This window comes from Aplysia californica, unplaced genomic scaffold, assembly GCF_000002075.1.
Source record: "Aplysia californica isolate F4 #8 unplaced genomic scaffold, AplCal3.0 scaffold00201, whole genome shotgun sequence".
Taxonomy (NCBI): Eukaryota; Metazoa; Mollusca; class Gastropoda; order Aplysiida; family Aplysiidae; genus Aplysia; species Aplysia californica.
Genome location: NW_004797471.1, coordinates 917,495 through 934,337, shown reverse-complemented (window position 1 = coordinate 934,337; position 16,843 = coordinate 917,495). Strand labels below are relative to the sequence as shown.

Here is a 16,843-nt window from a genome sequence, read left to right as displayed (position 1 = left end):
GGGGGTGGATTATTTTCACTGAAATCCGTTGCCAGATCAGCTTGATGGAGTCCCTGTCATATCAGAGATGGACTTGTGGGTAGTTGTCGGGTGCTCTGGTGTGGTTTGCTCTTTCTTTCCTATCAAACATCTGTCATCCATATATCTCTCTTCCTGATTTTGTTTGTTTGTTGCTCTCTTGTAACAACTCTAATCTTCAGTCCCTTTATGAACTAATTGTGTTGCAAGTGCCATGAAACTCAAACTTAAACCCAAAAAAAAAGATGGAGGTCCCAGCTCTTGAATAACCTTCCAGTGTTTACATAGGGGGATAAGACATATACCTCTCTTTACTAAAAATATGATCCTATTATTACATAGTACATCTCACCAGCATAAATATAGATTAGAGTTTTGATTTTTAAAATTTTCTCTACGTCAACAAATTGTGAAAAAAATACTGTTATCTGAATTATGAAAAAATATTTATGAAAAGTATGCAGTGACTTCTGACCTGTTTACTACCTTTGTATGACCTCTTTGAAAATTAAAGACCATCTAACGCGCAGATTAGATTTTGTGATTTTCAGTACGTCATTTTTCTCCGTCTTGAACCAATTTTTTTTTCCTGTGAATATCAGCTTTTGAAGTTCCCCAAAACTGAACTTTTTCACAGATAAGACAGCCTGGTAACTACCCTTTAATGTGTCAAGGGGCATTAAGCCAATACTATTCTTAACAGTGACCTATGAAGTGAATGTGATCTCTCATTCTTGGCTCCACAGGACACTGATGGGAACTACTGGGTCAGCGGTCAGTCTGAGGAGGTGGCCAGACAGAAGGCAGCAGAGAAGTTTAAAGTTGACCCCAGTGACATCACCCTGACCAGAGGTTTGTGTTGATGTATTGCGGGATACAGCTTGGAATATTATGAGATATCCCTCGTTCCAATTGAATATAAGAAGTAATTGAGGCTGTTGTTGTTGTTGCTTTTGTTGTTGTTGTTGTTGTTGTTGTTGTTGTTGTTGTTGTTGTAGTAGTCAATTCTTTACTTTCCCTTCATTGTTTCTGTCTGTCTGTCTGTCTGTCTGCCTTACTTTTTCCCAGCACTAAATGACCATCATTGTGTTGATGTGCTTCTGTTTACTCCAACAAACAAACAAACAAACAAACAAACAAACAAACAAACAAACAAAGTGGTCCATTTAGCTGTTCTTGGGCTTTCAGCTCTCGGCATGGTGCTGCGCAGATACATTTACAGGTCTGTAATTGATGTGATTTTTTTGAAAGCCTGTGTCAAACTTGACGACCTGTCTTTTTTTTTGGTCTTTTCAGATGAAGATGTTCTTGATACATGGTTTTCCTCCGCTCTCTTCCCTTTCTCCGTCTTTGGATGGCCTGATCAGGTAAGCTGTCGCAAATTTCTATAATTGTGTAAGGCATATGTGAGACGGCGTGGTGGAATCAGGCTCTCGTCAAAATAATCAAAGTGAAGAAACTTGCACTTTTCCACAGGTTTGTGAATTTTTTTCAAATTTTTGTTTTTTGGCTCAACACCATTCATGCCCATTATAGAACTCATTTCTGTATGGATTTTTCTGAAAAACGTTGATTAAAGGCACAAAAATGTAAATTTTCAGTTACCACGGACTCTTAAGGAAATAACTAATGTTTGGCGGCCATTTTGTCACTAATCTTACATCTGAAAACAGGTGACCCCCACATCCTTCATTCGCAAATATCTCGACTTGTATTCAAGATAAATAGATATTTTTCTCATCCAAATATAGACAAATGAACAAGCTTTACGATGATACCAATAACTCTACATGCCCCAAAATTGATGAGAGCCTGATTCCACCACGCTGCCTCACATATGGACCTTTGGGGTTTCGGTTATTCTTTTCATTGTGCCCGTCCCCACCCCTCCCCCACCTCCTTTATTTTTAAAACTTTTTTTGAAGAAACAAACATATACCTTCTTTCATGTTATATTGTGACTTAAAAAAAAATATGGTAGTGTGTCGTTTTACACTATTAACTGTTCGTATTTTAAAAAAAAATCTTTATTCTTTTCTTTTGGTTCCAGACGGATGACGTGAAGGTTTTCTACCCAGGCACACTGCTGGAGACGGGACACGACATTTTGTTCTTCTGGGTGGCCCGTATGGTCACCATGGGCCTCACGCTGCTCGGAGACCTTCCCTTCAAGGATGTGAGTGAAACGTTTAGTGAATGTTCCTACTGACATTTTGATTGTATCTCGCTCGCTTGCCAACTCTATTCTGAATTTTTAGGTGGTTGGTTGGTGCTTGTTGTGTGGTTTGCTCCCTCTTTCCTAATCAAACATCTATAACCCTGATCTCTCCTTCTTGTTTGTATTTGTTACTCTTTTGTAACACCTCTAATCTCAGGAAATTTAAATGTGTTGCGATGTGGTGGAATCAGGCATTCGTCAATTTTTGGGCATTGGGCGTTATTGCTATCATCTAAAAGCTTATTCATTTTCCTTGTTTTAAATGGAAAAAATACAGGTCTTTCTAAAATAGAGGTTGAGATATTTGCGATTGAAGGAAATGGGGTCGTGTCGTGTGGTCTCAGAGTTCAGTAACTTCAATAGCTTGAGAGCCCTTGAAAACTAAAAAAATTACATATTGTATACCTTTAATCAACGTTTTTCAGTCAAATACACATGGACATGGGATATTATATGAACATGAAAGGTGTTGAACCAAAAAACTAATTTTGCTAAAAATTTCCCAACTGGCCGGAAAAGTTTTTGTTATTTTGACGAATGCATGCCTGATTCCACCGTGATGTCTCACAAATGACCTTATTGTGTTGCAACTTAAACTAAAACTATCTTGAATTTCCTTTTACTGACGGCACTTATATGACCTTATTGTGTTGCAAGTGCCGTAAAACTCTTACTAAAACTAAAACTGACCCAGGTTCGGCAATCAGAAATGTGAGAGCCTTATCACATACACTGCACCAAAACCAGTCCCACTTGATGTAATTTTGTTATTTGTTGCGTTATCTGATGTTGTATTGTTGATTATGACTGTACTTTTATTGGGTTTTGAACAAGTTGATAAGTTTGTTGCGTCCATTTGATGGGTTCGTGTGCGTGATGTCACCTCAGAGACCATTTAGTGGGCGGTTGGCGATTGCTCTGACGTGGTTTGCTCCTTTTTTCTTATCAAATATGTCGTCCTTATCTCTCCTCCTTCTGTTTTGTGCCTATTACTCTCCTCTTGCAACACCTGATCTTTGATACCTTCTTGACATATGACCTTAGCAGTTGCGAGCGCTGTAAAACCTTATACTATACATACATACTTTCTTGACATGCTCCTTCTTTTATATCAAACGTCTATCATCCTGATCTCTCCTTCTCCTTTTTAATGTTTGTTACTCCTTTGTAACACCTCTAATCTTCGGCACTTATATGACCTTATTGTATTGCAAGGGCCGTAAAACTCTTACTAAAACTAAATGACATAATTCTGTTGATAGAGAGAACAAAAAAGTCATTCTCCACTTGTTCTCCCCCCAGGTATACCTACATCCGATGATCAGAGACGCCCACGGTCGCAAAATGAGCAAGTCAAAGGGCAACATTGTCGACCCGGTGGACGTCATTCACGGCATCTCTCTGGAGGTTTGTGTTTACTTGCTTTACTTTACTTTTCCGATCCAGCGGCCATTTGGGTTCTAGATCTAGCCCTTCGGTCTGTCGATATGGCAAAGAATTGACAGGTTTTAATCAGCTGTGCTTTGTCGCTGTATAGAGTGTTTCCGATGTGTCTGGGGAGGCAGGTAGGTAGGTGCTACGCAGGTCACAAAGTGCTGGGCAGTTAAAGAGGTGGTGTGGTACTGTTTCATCCTGGCAGTCGCACAACGGGCAGTCGGGTGGGGTATCCTTGCGGATCCTATTTAGGTAGTAATTGTAGTTGTTGTTGTTGTTGTTGTTGTTGTTGTGACTGTTGGGAATTGTCGTGACTTGTTCTCTTCTACTCAGGGAATTTATTGCATCTTTAGAGTTGGGGGCTGTCATGTGTGCAAATACAGTTCTTCCAGTTTTGCCCATTCCCCCATCCATTCAGCCACTGTTCCCTGGTGTTGCATTTGATGATGTTCTTGGCTGTCTGTTGTGATACTGGGTTGTGAGGTTGTGTTTGTGATGCTCCCTTCTTGGCGAGGTTTGTGTTTTAAACTGTATCTCTTACTTCTCGACACTTCTCCCACACTTAAGTCTTCTATAGGCCATTTAGCACAGACAAGTAAGTACAAATGAGAGATGGTCTAGTTTTGAAAAAAAAAAAGGGAATAATTTTTAACATCAACAAGAACAAATAAGAGATGATGTAGTTTTGGAGAAAAGGGAACATTTTTCAAAGCGAGAGAATGAAACTTATCAGAGAGCTCTCTTGTTTCAATTGTGGAAAAAAAAGAAGTAAAATGTGCCAAGAAAGACATGATATAGGGAAATCTTTTTTTTTTTCGATTGTGAAATTTTTGTCTTTTATAAGTTGTGAGGCAGCGTGGTGAAATCAGGTGCCCGTCAAGACAGTCAAAGTGAAGAAACCGGCGTTTTTGTGCAGGTTTGTGAATTTTTAAATCGAATTTCGTTTTTTGGCTCAACACCTTTCATGGCCGTTAAAGAACACATTTCTTTTGTGGATTTTTCTGAAAAATGTTGAGTAAATGCAAAAAGTAAATTTTTAGTTTCCACGGACTCTCAAGCTAAGGAAGTAACTCATTGACAGCCATTTTCTCATTAATTTTACCTGTGAAACAAGGTGATCCCCACCTCCTTCATTTCTTGTTCAAGATAAATGGATATTTATTTAAAAGTAAGACAAATGAACAAGCTTTCAGATGATACAAATGACTCTCCTTGCCCAAAAGTTGACGAGAGCCTGATTCCACAGCGTCAGAACACAATTTAAGGGTTTTTCAAGTCATCTATGGCTTCTGTATATTTTCTACCACAGGTTTAGTTTATTTTCTGAGGATTCCAAGCATAGCAAAGAAAGTTGTTTTTTTTTCCTTTTCCATAGTTATTATTCCAATGCGTTTTCCTCTAACTGAAATAAACAAACAAATTAAAGCTCAATAATCAGTACTCACTCAAACTCATACAAACAGTGACTGGATCAGGGTGCTACACAGTGGCAACTAGCCATGGCATGTTTGTAAAATTGTTCTTTATTTAGTGTAATTGTGTATGTATTTATGTATGTATTTATGTATGTGCATATGTTTGCCATTGTAAACTAGAGTGCCCTTCTGGGATCTATAAAAATGTAATTTATTTATTTGTTTTATCATAACTTACTCCTTTGAAATGTGTGCAGCTGTAAAGGGCTGTAAAGCTCTTGTACCACACTGAAGCTGAAATTGAAACACTTTACCAGATTATATTTACTTGGTTGAAAGTCAAAAAGGAAAAACAGCCAAAACTGTCTATGACAACGGCCGTCCACTGTCAAAAAGAAAGATGTTCGTCTTCGACAGGTGGTCGTCTTACACAGTGTCATAATGTAAAAAATATTCGAGGGAGGAAATGGGAAGTGGTCGTTTTGTTCGGGTGATTTGTCTTCTGAACAGGTGGCCGATAGAGCAGGTCTGACTGTACTGGCTCAAAGTTTAAATGTTTCCTCTGGTTGTTCCAGGAGCTGAACAAGAAGCTGTTAGGGTACAACCTGGAGGACAAAGAGGTCAAGATTGCCATTGCTGGGCAGGTGAGAAATCATGTGTGGTTGTCTGGTGCTGTCAGCTGCTGTTGTTGTTGTTCGTTGTTATTGTAGTTTGCTGTTGTTTTTTGTTGTTGTTGTTTTTGTTGTTGTTGTTGTTGTTTGTTGTTGTTGTTAGTTGTTATTGTTTGTTGTTGTGTTGGGAATCCGGTGGTTGATATGGATGAGAGATTTCATGTTTCTGGTTAGGAGACTTGTTGCTGTTGTTGTTTGTTATTGTTAGTTGTTGTTATTGTTTGTTTTTGTTGTTGGTTGTTGTTGTTTGTTGTTGTTGTTGTGACTGTTGGGAATCCGGTGGTCGATGTGGATGAGAGATTTGATGTTGCTGTTTATGATACTTGTTGCCGTTGTTGTTTGTTGTGACTGTTGGGGCTGGAATAGCCGATATGGATAAGAAACTTATTTCCTTTCAAGCATCTATCATCTTTATCTCTCTTCCTTCTTTTACTTGTATGTTACTATCTAGTAACACCTCTAATCTTCTGCACTTGTATGGCCTAATTGTGTAGCAAGTGGAGTAAAACTTTCACTAAAATTAAAGAGTTCTAGGCGCAGTTTTTTTTTTTTTTGTCTTTGCCCGAGAATGGTTTGAATCTATTGTGGAATGGTGGTGTCCAGCGCTGTGATTAGGAAGGACTACTGTGTTTATTAGTCCGTAATGTTTTTACTTACATACATAGGCCCTACTTATTTTTCCACTCACTCAGAAAGCAGACTACCCCAATGGTATCCCAGAGTGTGGAGTCGACGCTCTACGTTTTGCCCTGGTGGCCTATTCTGCACAAGGTATGTATCACCTGTCTCTTGTCACAGTGTGGGTGGTTGGCGGGTGCTCTGGTGTGGTTTGTTTCTTCTTTCTTCATTTTTCCTGGGCTCTTATTTGTTTTTATTTCATGAAATTTTTAAAATGCTATTGGAATTTATGTTTTCGGTGATGATGCAGGTAGTCAGTCATCCCTTATTACTCTAGGCCTTTGCCTCTATTTGTTATTTCTCTTTGCCTCTTATTTATTTCTCTTTTCCTTTTTATTATTTCTCTTTTCCTCCATTTATTATTTCTCTTTTCATCCATTTATTATTTCTCTTTTCCTCCATTTATCATTTCTCTTTTCCTCCATTTATTATTTCTCTTTGCCTCCGTATTATCAGTTATCATCAGGTCTGTTTTTAATGTTTCTGTTTGCTTGACCAAGGTAGAGGTTTGTAATTGGGGGTTCTCTACTTGTATATAAGACAAATCACGGAATCTTTTTTCTGGTTCCCTTTTTATTTCGTCTCACACAGGTTCGACTGCACTGAAAGTCACTTGAATATTACGCTGGTGACTTTGGTTCAGCTCCTGTCATGACATGCCTCAATCTAGATTTTCCAACGTATTTTCATGGGTCCTGACTTCAATCAAATGAAAGAGCATTAGTTCAGAACCCAATCGTCTTGAATAACCTACATTATGTCAAATATGGTGAAGTAAGGACTGACTTTGACTCTGAGACTTCTTTCCTTGGCCTGCAGGACGTGACATCAACCTGGACGTGATGCGCATCCAGGGCTACAGGTTTTTCTGCAACAAGTTGTGGAACGCCACCAAGTTTGCTCTCACCAGTCTGGGAGAGGGGTTCCAGCCTTATCCAACTCTACAGGTGAGCTCAGCCTAGGTATTGTGGCAAAAAGTTGTTGATTGGTTACCGTAGGGTGAGCTTATGAAAGTATACGAAGAATTTTACTAATAAAATGTAATTAATTTATTACAAGTAATGAAGTGTTGGAAAGAACTGGAATTAAATATATCAACATGACCATATAAAGGAGATGATGGAGATATTTAAAACATGTTCTAAGAATGCCGAAGACAAAATTGCCCTATCAAGCATGGTATTGGAGACCAACTGGAAAAAGAAAATGAGGAAGATCAACTGGAAGCTATAGAGGCACTATAAGGGATGAGGCAATCACCTAAGGCCTGGAAGTGCTGAAATTGGAGAGAACGTAACGTGGTCAGGGACAGGCGAGCGTGGTGTTGACTGCTCTCCGCCTTTCGTACCTGATGGTATAGGGAGAGAGTAAGTTAAGTAAGTAACGGTTGGCTAATGCTTCTAATTATTGTGAATTTTTTCTTTCTTTTGTTTTGTAGATTGTTCAGGGTGCAGTGTGGCTGTTAGTAGTTTTAGTAGGTTATACTAAACTTTTATTTCTAGCAGTCCTGGAACTTGTATCCTCTCTTTGAAAAACTTTTTTTAGTTAACTTTGTTGTGGTTTGTGTATTTAGAGAACATTATTCCTTCCATTTTGGTTGTAAATCTGCTCTTTATTGTACCTTTTTATAGATATGGAAAGAAGAAAAAAATTCATAACCACAAGATAAATGACAATAAGAAGGGGGCTCTCCTGGCCTAGAGGTTAAGGTGTTGGCCTCTCATTCAAAAGGTCCCGGGTTCAAATTCGGGTAGCCACCGAAAAATTTTCTTCTCTAAATTTGTCTCCTTTTCCCTCATTTCCTGCTCTTTAGCAATGTTCTGTCGTCTGCTTTCATATCCTCTTTCTGCCCCCACCCCCTCACCTCCTTTGCCCCTTCCTCTGGGCTCCTGACTCTTTCTGCACTCTCTTGTGACCTGCTATTTCTGGGGTGCCTTGATAGTCGAAGAAGACCTTGTGCTGTTGAAGCTAGAGAGGTGAGCCGTCTAAGTCTGATTCCCTGTAAAGATTTCTCTGTTGACACCCACCCCTTGGCGCTCATATGACCTTATGCAGTTGCGAGCGCCGTAAAACCCTCTACTATAAAAAAAAAAATGACTGTAGTGTAGTATTGGTATGTTTTAACATATTATTTATTTTGCACCACCAGCTGACTGGCAAAGAGAGCCTGATGGACCGCTGGATCTTGAGCCGACTTTCGCAAGCCATCAAGTTGGCGAACCAGGGAATGGAGAGCTTCGACTTCCCCGCTGCCACCACCGCTGTGTACAACTTCTGGTTGTATGAGCTCTGTGATTGGTACCTGGTGTGTACAAATCTAGCTAGCCATGCTCACTTTTATAGGTGTGGGGTGCTTGGGCTGCGGCACATACAAAGACAATATGTGATGTGTGCTGACAAAATGAGTTATTTCTTAGATTTTAGCCTTATGGGAATTGATACATCATCTTTATTGGTGGAGTTTGTACCGTTTGTAAGTATGGAAAAATAAACGACACGGTAGACTTAAAAAAAAAAAATGGCATCAATTGAAAAATCGTTAAATCTGACGCCAGTGTCATTTTTCGGCCGATATCTCTATTCTTAGATGGTGAGAAGTAACTTATTTTGCTAGCACACCTCACATATATATATATAAACATTTTTAAGGCAATCCTTAACTAGTCTCATGCTCACCAAAACAGATCACATTTTTCAGGACTTAAGTTTTACGTTATGCACCCCTCAAGCCTTGGCTGTGTCAATTTGTTCTTATTTAAAGTTAAACAGAGTCTTTGCCATTGGTGACTTCGGTGTCTACAGTCTGACGGTTTTGTTGTTGAACTAGTTATCATGACCTTGTGGGTTTGAGGCTCAGCTCATCCCAAACTGTTTTTGATAAAGGCACTCTACACAAATTTTCAACGCTTCACCCAGATGTAAATGGGTACTCGGATACAGACGGCAAAAGATCTTGTCAGAATGTTCAGAATGTTAGCGTTGTAGTGCTTGTAAAATGGCAGCTTCCACTTCCCAGAAAGTTGAGATTGTTTCAAAATGGAATCGGATCTGCAAGGATACTGCCTGTAGAACTTGCTGTAGAGTGAGACTGCACTATACAAGTGCTATTTATATTAGTATTAATTAATATAAACGGTAACAGTCGCTTGCTGTGTTATCCCTGTATCACTACTTTCAAGAAAACCAGTGTGTGAGTGTCAATTAGTGAACCAGAATACAGAAATATAGTACACTAAATTATACTTGTTTTGTGGCAATGTCATATTTTGTAATTTTTGTACTGTATACTTACATTATGTTAGATATGATGCAAGAGACAGTACATAAATTTCAACAACCTTTCTTAAATATGAATTTGAGCATGTCATATCAGGGAAAGACTTGTACTTGTAATCCTTTTTTGTTGTCGATTTTTATTTGTTTGACTTTATGTGTCTTGAAATTTTCTTTTTGCTTCCCAGGAGTCCCTGAAGCCGCTGATCCGAGGAGAGGACGAGGACGCCAAGCTGGTCAGTCGCAACGTGCTGTTCACCTGCCTGGATGAGGGCCTGCGTCTGCTGCATCCTTTCATGCCCTTCGTCACGGAAGAGCTGTTCCAGAGGTTGCCGTGGCGAACTCAAGACGCCCCACCCAGCATCTGCGTTACTCCGTACCCAGAGCAGAACGCGGTATGGAAAATTTTCTCAGCTTGTGAGAAGTCAAAGTACAGATTTTCTGTAAAGCTACAGCTATGGGGGGTGGTGTTTAGTACTGTTTGTGTTCTTACTAGTGGCAAAATGTTATCAAGTCTTTTTGGGGGGAATCTGTTCCAACGATGCTAGGTATCTGACACATCTCATTAAACCTATGCTGCTGTGCTCAAGATGGTCTTTGCTCTACTTTTACCCTGACTATGTCATGTCGAGCATGGATATCTCGAACACATTGGGGATCAACTATTATGTTTGACACGTCCGTAATTGTAGTAAACTGCAATAAAATAGAGAAATATGAAGAAAATCAAGGGCAGTAACTGTGACAGTATTATAGTTGGAGAATGTATGTTGCAGAGAATGAACAGCAGAGGGGTAAAACGGGCATAGTCACAAACTGGAAATTTTGAGGATGTCAATTTGAAAAGCTTGTGGACTCATTACTTTATATTTGTTTGACTAGTGGTTTATTGTTATGATTGTTGAATGGGAAATCAAACATCCAATAATTATCAACCAACAGTTGAACAAAAATACAGTTATGAGTCAACAAGTGTTTAAAATTGATAACCTCACGATTTTCAGTTTGTGACTATGCCAGTTTTTCCCCCTGTGCTCTTCATATATGTTATTCATGCTCTTGTATATGAAACTTCATTCGTGGGTCATGAAAAATGTATATATATTCATTTCATCATCACTGTTTCTACAGGCTATCCCTTACAATGAAGCCCTGGAGGCAGACTTGGAGTTTGTCCAGAACGTGATCAAGAGCATCCGCTCCATGCGCTCAGACTATCAGCTGCCACCCAAGACCAAGATTGAAGGTGTGCAGCTGTAGCAATGTTAGAGGACTGACCTCCTTGACTGCATAATCTTTATGTTGTGTTCCCAGTCCGTCTGCTACAGTGGCTATTCTTGTCTGTCAAAGTTCTCTGTATCTGTACCTAGTCATAGGTAGCAAAATATCTTGTCAGTATGTTAGTGTTTTATCGCCTACTGTAAAATGGGAGCTTGCATTGTGTGCAAGTCAGGAAGTTGAGCTTGTTTCATTTTACAATCAGGTCTCCTGAGGTTGTAATACAGATTGTAAAGCGCATAAAGCTTGCAGCTGAGTGGAAATTTGTGGTATACAAATGCTATCATTAATTCTCTTAACACAGCTTGTGGATGGTTGGCGGGTGCTCTGGTGTGGTTTGCTCCTTCTTTCCTGTCAAACATCTCTATTGTCATTATTTTTCTTCCTCCTTTTTTATATAATTTGTTACTCTCTTGTAACACCTCTAATCTTCGCCACTTTTTGACCTAACTGTTTTGCAAGTTCCGTAAAACTCTTACAAATATCTCTGTGTCTTCTTTGATCTTTTTCTTAATTCTCTAAAGGCTGCATTTTTTTTCTTCACTTCTGGATTTTAAAAAAAATGTTTTTTTGTATCCTTATTATTATTAATCCCATTCTTGCCCCCGTGCTCCACAGTGTACCTGAAATGTGCCGACGACGCAACGTCCCAGATGCTGGGGAGCTACGAGGAGTTGATCTCCACCATGTGCAACACCAGCTCTATCTCTTGCTCGACGACGGACCCGCCCAGCGGCTGTGCCATGTCCACCGTGTCAGCGCGCTGCGAGACGCATCTCATGCTGAAGGTGATCTTGGCTTTTCAGTTTTGTGTCTTAACACATTACAATTACACCCTTACGTGCTCCACCCTTATTCACCCGGAATCGCCCGCTCCGATCAGGCGTCTTTAGAAACGAAGTCTTGCCTTGACAAGACTCTGGGGCTCAGATTTTGTTTTACATAGTGCAAAATGTTTCTTCTGTTGGATATCGAAGAGAAATTTTTCGGGCCAGTAGTTTTAGTAATAGAGCCAATTGAAGTGCGATCGTGTTTCCAACACTTCGAAGGTGTCTCAGCTTGTTGAAAAGCAGCACAATTGAGTTTGAAAAGGGAAATAATGATGGATTTGAGCAATAACAAGCATATGACAAATTAGATGAGTCAGATATTGATGAAAACGTTGTAGCAAGAGTTTGGGGCGATTCTGATTGATCAGATGTAGAATTAAGATCTAGGGCTCGACCAGGAGGCTAACAGTGAGAGTGGAAGGTCAGACACCCTGATTGAACTAAACTTATAACTTTTCCAATAATTGTGGATGTATAAAGTTATATTTTTCTGAAACTGAAACTACATTTATTTCTCTTTGTAAATTTTTTTTTTTTTTTTAAAGGACTTTTAAAATTTGTTTAGTATTTTTAAAATGTGTTTTTTAAATGCCTGTGTTTACTGGAGATGGGTTCCTTCCTCTTGCTTAGGATTTAGGAATAGACTTCTCGTCCAGACCTTTAGGGTGTAATGTGTTTAATCTCAGAAGTTGGATGGTTGATGCATGCTCCAGTGTGGTTTGCTCCTTTTTTTTCGATCACACTTCGACCTCTCCTTCTTTTTTGTGTTTGTTACTCTCTAGTAGCGCCTCCAATCTTCAGCACTTATGTGACAATTGTGTTGCAAGTCCTGTAAAACTCTTACCAAAACGAAACTTAACACTCAGAAGATGAGTTAACATTATATTTGTGAGTGGGTGCGTGTAGGAGGTGAGTGGTGGAATATGTGGTGAGCTGGGGGAGGGACGGAGAGAGAGAGATTGAGAGGGGGGGGGCTTTGAAGCACAGCTTTTTGCAGAAAAGACCTATGTAACTCTGGTTTTAACCCCTTGAATGCTAACTGCTTGCACCCAAAAAATTCCAGTAGACAAAACACTCAGGTTACAATGTTTGAATGTTTGATTGACATTTTTGTGAGGCATGCTGACAAAATGAGTTACTTCTCGCAATCCAAAAATGTCTTGCGTTTGTCCACCAGGGCCAGATTGATATTCCCAAAGAACTCGCCAAGCTGCAGAGCAAGAAAGAGTCACTGAACCAGAAACTGGGGAAACTGACCACAGACGCAAGCAAGTCGGACTACGAGGCCAAAGTACCAGAAAATGTGCGCACAGAGAACAGTAAAAAGGTAAGTTTTTAGCGCTGATTGCAACTTTCAGTATGAGTTGCAGTATTGTGTTTGATGCACTAAAAAGTATTGGTGTTTTTTTTTACTCTGTGTTCTGTTCATTTTGAGCTTTGTATCGCGTTTGAACAAACACAAAATTACGGCGAATTTATAGGCGATTTCCAGGTTGAGAACCATAGATATGGGGTAGGCCTACATAGAAGCGGAACCAATAAATTGGCAAAAAGGTATTATTAATCCGCATACAGGAAAAAGAGGCTAAAACAGCACCTGGACATGGATGGCTGGTGCCTCTATAAATAAATCATTGATGGTCAGGTCAGGTCCCATTTGAAAATTACATGAACCATTTCCTTAAAAAAGAGAGCAAAATCAAGTCGGGCTATGAACTTATGTGAAAACAACCAACTTGAGTCCCATGATGCTCCTTTGACCATATCCAGTTGCAAACACTGTAAAACTCTTACCAAGCTGAATTGGAACAAAAATACTTTGAGGAGAATTTGAGGTTTGGTTACTTAATTTCGCCCAGTGATAGTCTGTACCTATCAAATGGTGCCTTTTCAAATTTTTCAAAACATGAACAATTTGATAGGATGGCAACAGTATATATTATATATATATATTCCTTTTTTTTCCCCCAGATGGAGCAGCTGACTGCTGAGATTGCAACGATTACGTCCGGTGTGGAAACGTTACTTAAATTACAAGATTAGCGCGTCTTGCTTGAGCCTGATTTATAGACTCCTCAGTTGTCTGCTTTGTACATTGTTTATTTTTATTTATGATATTTATAGCATAGGCAGAATGTGACTCCCCTTGAGAGAAAGCTCTGTGACAGACTCTCAGATTTGAAGCGGACTGCTCAGTTTGTGCGCGACATTGGACGGACTATCTAGCTGCTGTCATCGAGAAGGAGGAAGAAGAAAATTATTAGTATAGGGAATGCCCCAGCTGTGTATCACTCTGTCATCCTGTGAGTGCCGCTCGGTGGGAACAGGCAAAGAAAAACAGATGGGGAAACTGATGATTACATTTATTATTACAGCAATTTTGTACCTGTGTGCTCTACTGATTCACTGCTGTGTTCTGAACTTGTACAAAATATAAGCTTTTATGGGAGCAACGTTATTTTGTATTGCTCTTACTGTTCTAAAGTGTGAAATTCTTTTTGTCATAACTCGAGTCTGAGAGAATTTCTTGAGCTGGGAAAATGGCAGTAACTGGAAGATTTCAATGTTATTTAAATTTAATGTGAAAAATATGATGCATTGTTTGCCCTTTATTGCCCTATGCCACCATTAGCGGGCAGGAGATGAGAGAAAATTTGGTAGAAAGTGAAAGTCGACTACTTTCCTCTCCTTCATTGTGAGCTTGATTGCAGCTGCTTAAATTCTGACAGATTATGGATTTGTTTTGTTTGTTTTTTTATTGTGCCACTGACAGTGACTTTTAGTAATGGTTAGGATTAAGGGTGAATGTTCAAAATTCTTCAGAATTGGTCTCATTGGCCATAACAGAAGCCATAAACCATCTTGTTATTCCTTCCTTAAAAAAAAAAAGAAATTATATTCTTCATCTGCAGATACATTGGTCATGGTCAGATATTGCTGGACAAACTGTTATTCGTTATGTTCAAACACAGCCTAGGTTGGTGATGACATTGGAACCCTCCTCCCAAATGTATCAAATTTTGTTGAGGGGGACATCAAAGGTTAACCATCAATCATAGTTGTCAGCTTTGAGGCTTCTGTAAGGTTTAATTTTTTTTTTTTTTCAATTCTTTTTTTTTGTTTTTGGTTTGCTTTTTTGAATAGAAGTCTCAGCTTCGTAGTAGCCTCTTTTGGAGGCTAGTAACGCACTTTTCTCTCTCCTTCAATATCCAATTTGTCTTATATACTTACTTACATAGCTGTGTTTAGCTGGTGAGACCAGGAACGTTTTCTTTGATTTGCTCATTCCTGTGACCAGACTGGTGTACGTCTCTCGTTGAGCCTCCGTTCTTGCTGCCGTGATTTGGCTGCTTTGATTTTTGTCATCCTGGACAAGTGTATGATGATGTTGGATTCAGCACATACGTCTTTGTTATTTCAATAAATAATCATGTACAAAAAATGTACTATAATCATGAGAACACCACCCCCATCCCCAGGCCTGCGTTAAATAAAGACAATGAGAACCCAAATACTGTGCTCATTTCGCATATATGCCTAACTCATGATTTATCAGATGCTCTGTCTAGCCTGTTCTGTATAACAAGAAGATCATAATTATAGTCCTGACATGTAGATGGCACTGAGTATAGTAAATAAGGTGGGGGTCTTTTTGATAACATTGCCTCTTGTCGACCTTTCTCGTTTATCTAACTTTAGAAACAATGACTAGAATTAGTAAATGTATCATAATATTGCGTCATCAACAAACATGTACCTTCGTTTGTTAATAATTAATTAAATGGTTCAGTCATCTTTTAGGTAAAGAATTACTTACTTATCATTTCATCTCTGCATACAAATGCAGAAAGCTTGACTTGTCTTATTTATATTAGTTTTGCCTAAGGTTCTCATGACGCCATCTGAAAACTCGAGACCCTCAGATGCACCACGCCTGAAGGTGTCACATGATATTGGATTGAACGAAATTGTGCCTTTACTCAAATCATTCTTTTTAATGTCCAGATATTGTATCAGCTTGTCTCTATAAAATTGATAAGCTGCCAGTGTTTTTCGCGATCAATTAAAAAAAATAAAGGGTTACAAACACAGCTGCTTTGAGTTCAGTACCGGATTGGAAATGTGACAGTAAGTTGACTTCAGGATTGCCAGGGTAATTCCACTTGAACAACTTTTTTGTTTGTTCTTTTCACAAGTGGACCTAGTCACCCCAACCTCTGTGCACCAACGTGCATGCTCGCTCTCTCTATTGTTGTTTAGTGTTTATAAAATACAAGTCAAATTGACATATTCCACCACTTCGCAGATGTACTTGTAATTTTTTTAAACTTTGTTCCTTTTTTTTTCTAGAATGACAGGAAATTCCATTGTTCCTATAGTGTTGCCAGCCTTTCATATTTCGTTTTGCTAGTTTTAATGATACATTGTAATTAACATCTGAGGAAATCTGAGGCACCGCTTGAAGCAATTTGACTCTACTTTCAAGTCAGCCATTTTGTAGACATCTAATTGTGCTTATGTTTTCTTGAAACTCGCCATTGGTGACTGAATAAATTGTTTTTGATCATAAATTATGTATTCACTTGTCTGAACTTCTGGTGAGTGGTTGGCGGATGCTCTTGTATGGTTTGCTCTTTCTTTCATATCAAATATCTATTGTCCTGATCTCTCCTTCTTGTTATTCTTTTGCAACACCTCTAATCTTCAGCACTTACATGATCTAATTCCAACTATAGCTTGTTCACTTTCATTTGACTCTGTTGAAAAAATTCTAGCTCATTTATTAATTTACTTATGCCCACAAAAACTGTGCATGCCACTATGTTATGTACCTCTTCTGCGGGCCGGCGACCAAGCAAAAATATTTTGTTAAAAAATCTTGGTCCAGTAATACAGGAGTTTTTCTCTTTGGGCCCTCTTTTAGAAAAAGCTCATTGGATACATACACAGGATCACTAAAATAAATGACTTAAACTTACACAGTAACCGTGCCTACAAATAATGCTAATTTGAGACAGCAACACCACC

At 39.0% G+C, this 16,843-nt stretch overlaps 1 protein-coding gene across 1 annotated transcript in view; it reads left to right on the top strand.

Moving 5' to 3' along the window:
- LOC101850955 (valine--tRNA ligase) overlaps nt 1-16,386 on the top strand; it is a gene marked incomplete in the record, with an annotated part of 51,686 nt that extends 35,300 nt beyond the window's left edge. The window contains 13 exon segments of the mRNA XM_013082957.2: nt 765-870; nt 1,315-1,385; nt 2,069-2,194; nt 3,539-3,643; nt 5,661-5,729; nt 6,449-6,527; nt 7,254-7,381; nt 8,584-8,739; nt 9,896-10,102; nt 10,839-10,953; nt 11,604-11,773; nt 12,993-13,142; nt 13,787-16,386. Of these exon segments, the coding sequence (XP_012938411.1) occupies nt 765-870; nt 1,315-1,385; nt 2,069-2,194; nt 3,539-3,643; nt 5,661-5,729; nt 6,449-6,527; nt 7,254-7,381; nt 8,584-8,739; nt 9,896-10,102; nt 10,839-10,953; nt 11,604-11,773; nt 12,993-13,142; nt 13,787-13,858 (1,554 nt within the window).
- Between the last annotated feature and the right edge of the window lie 457 nt (nt 16,387-16,843).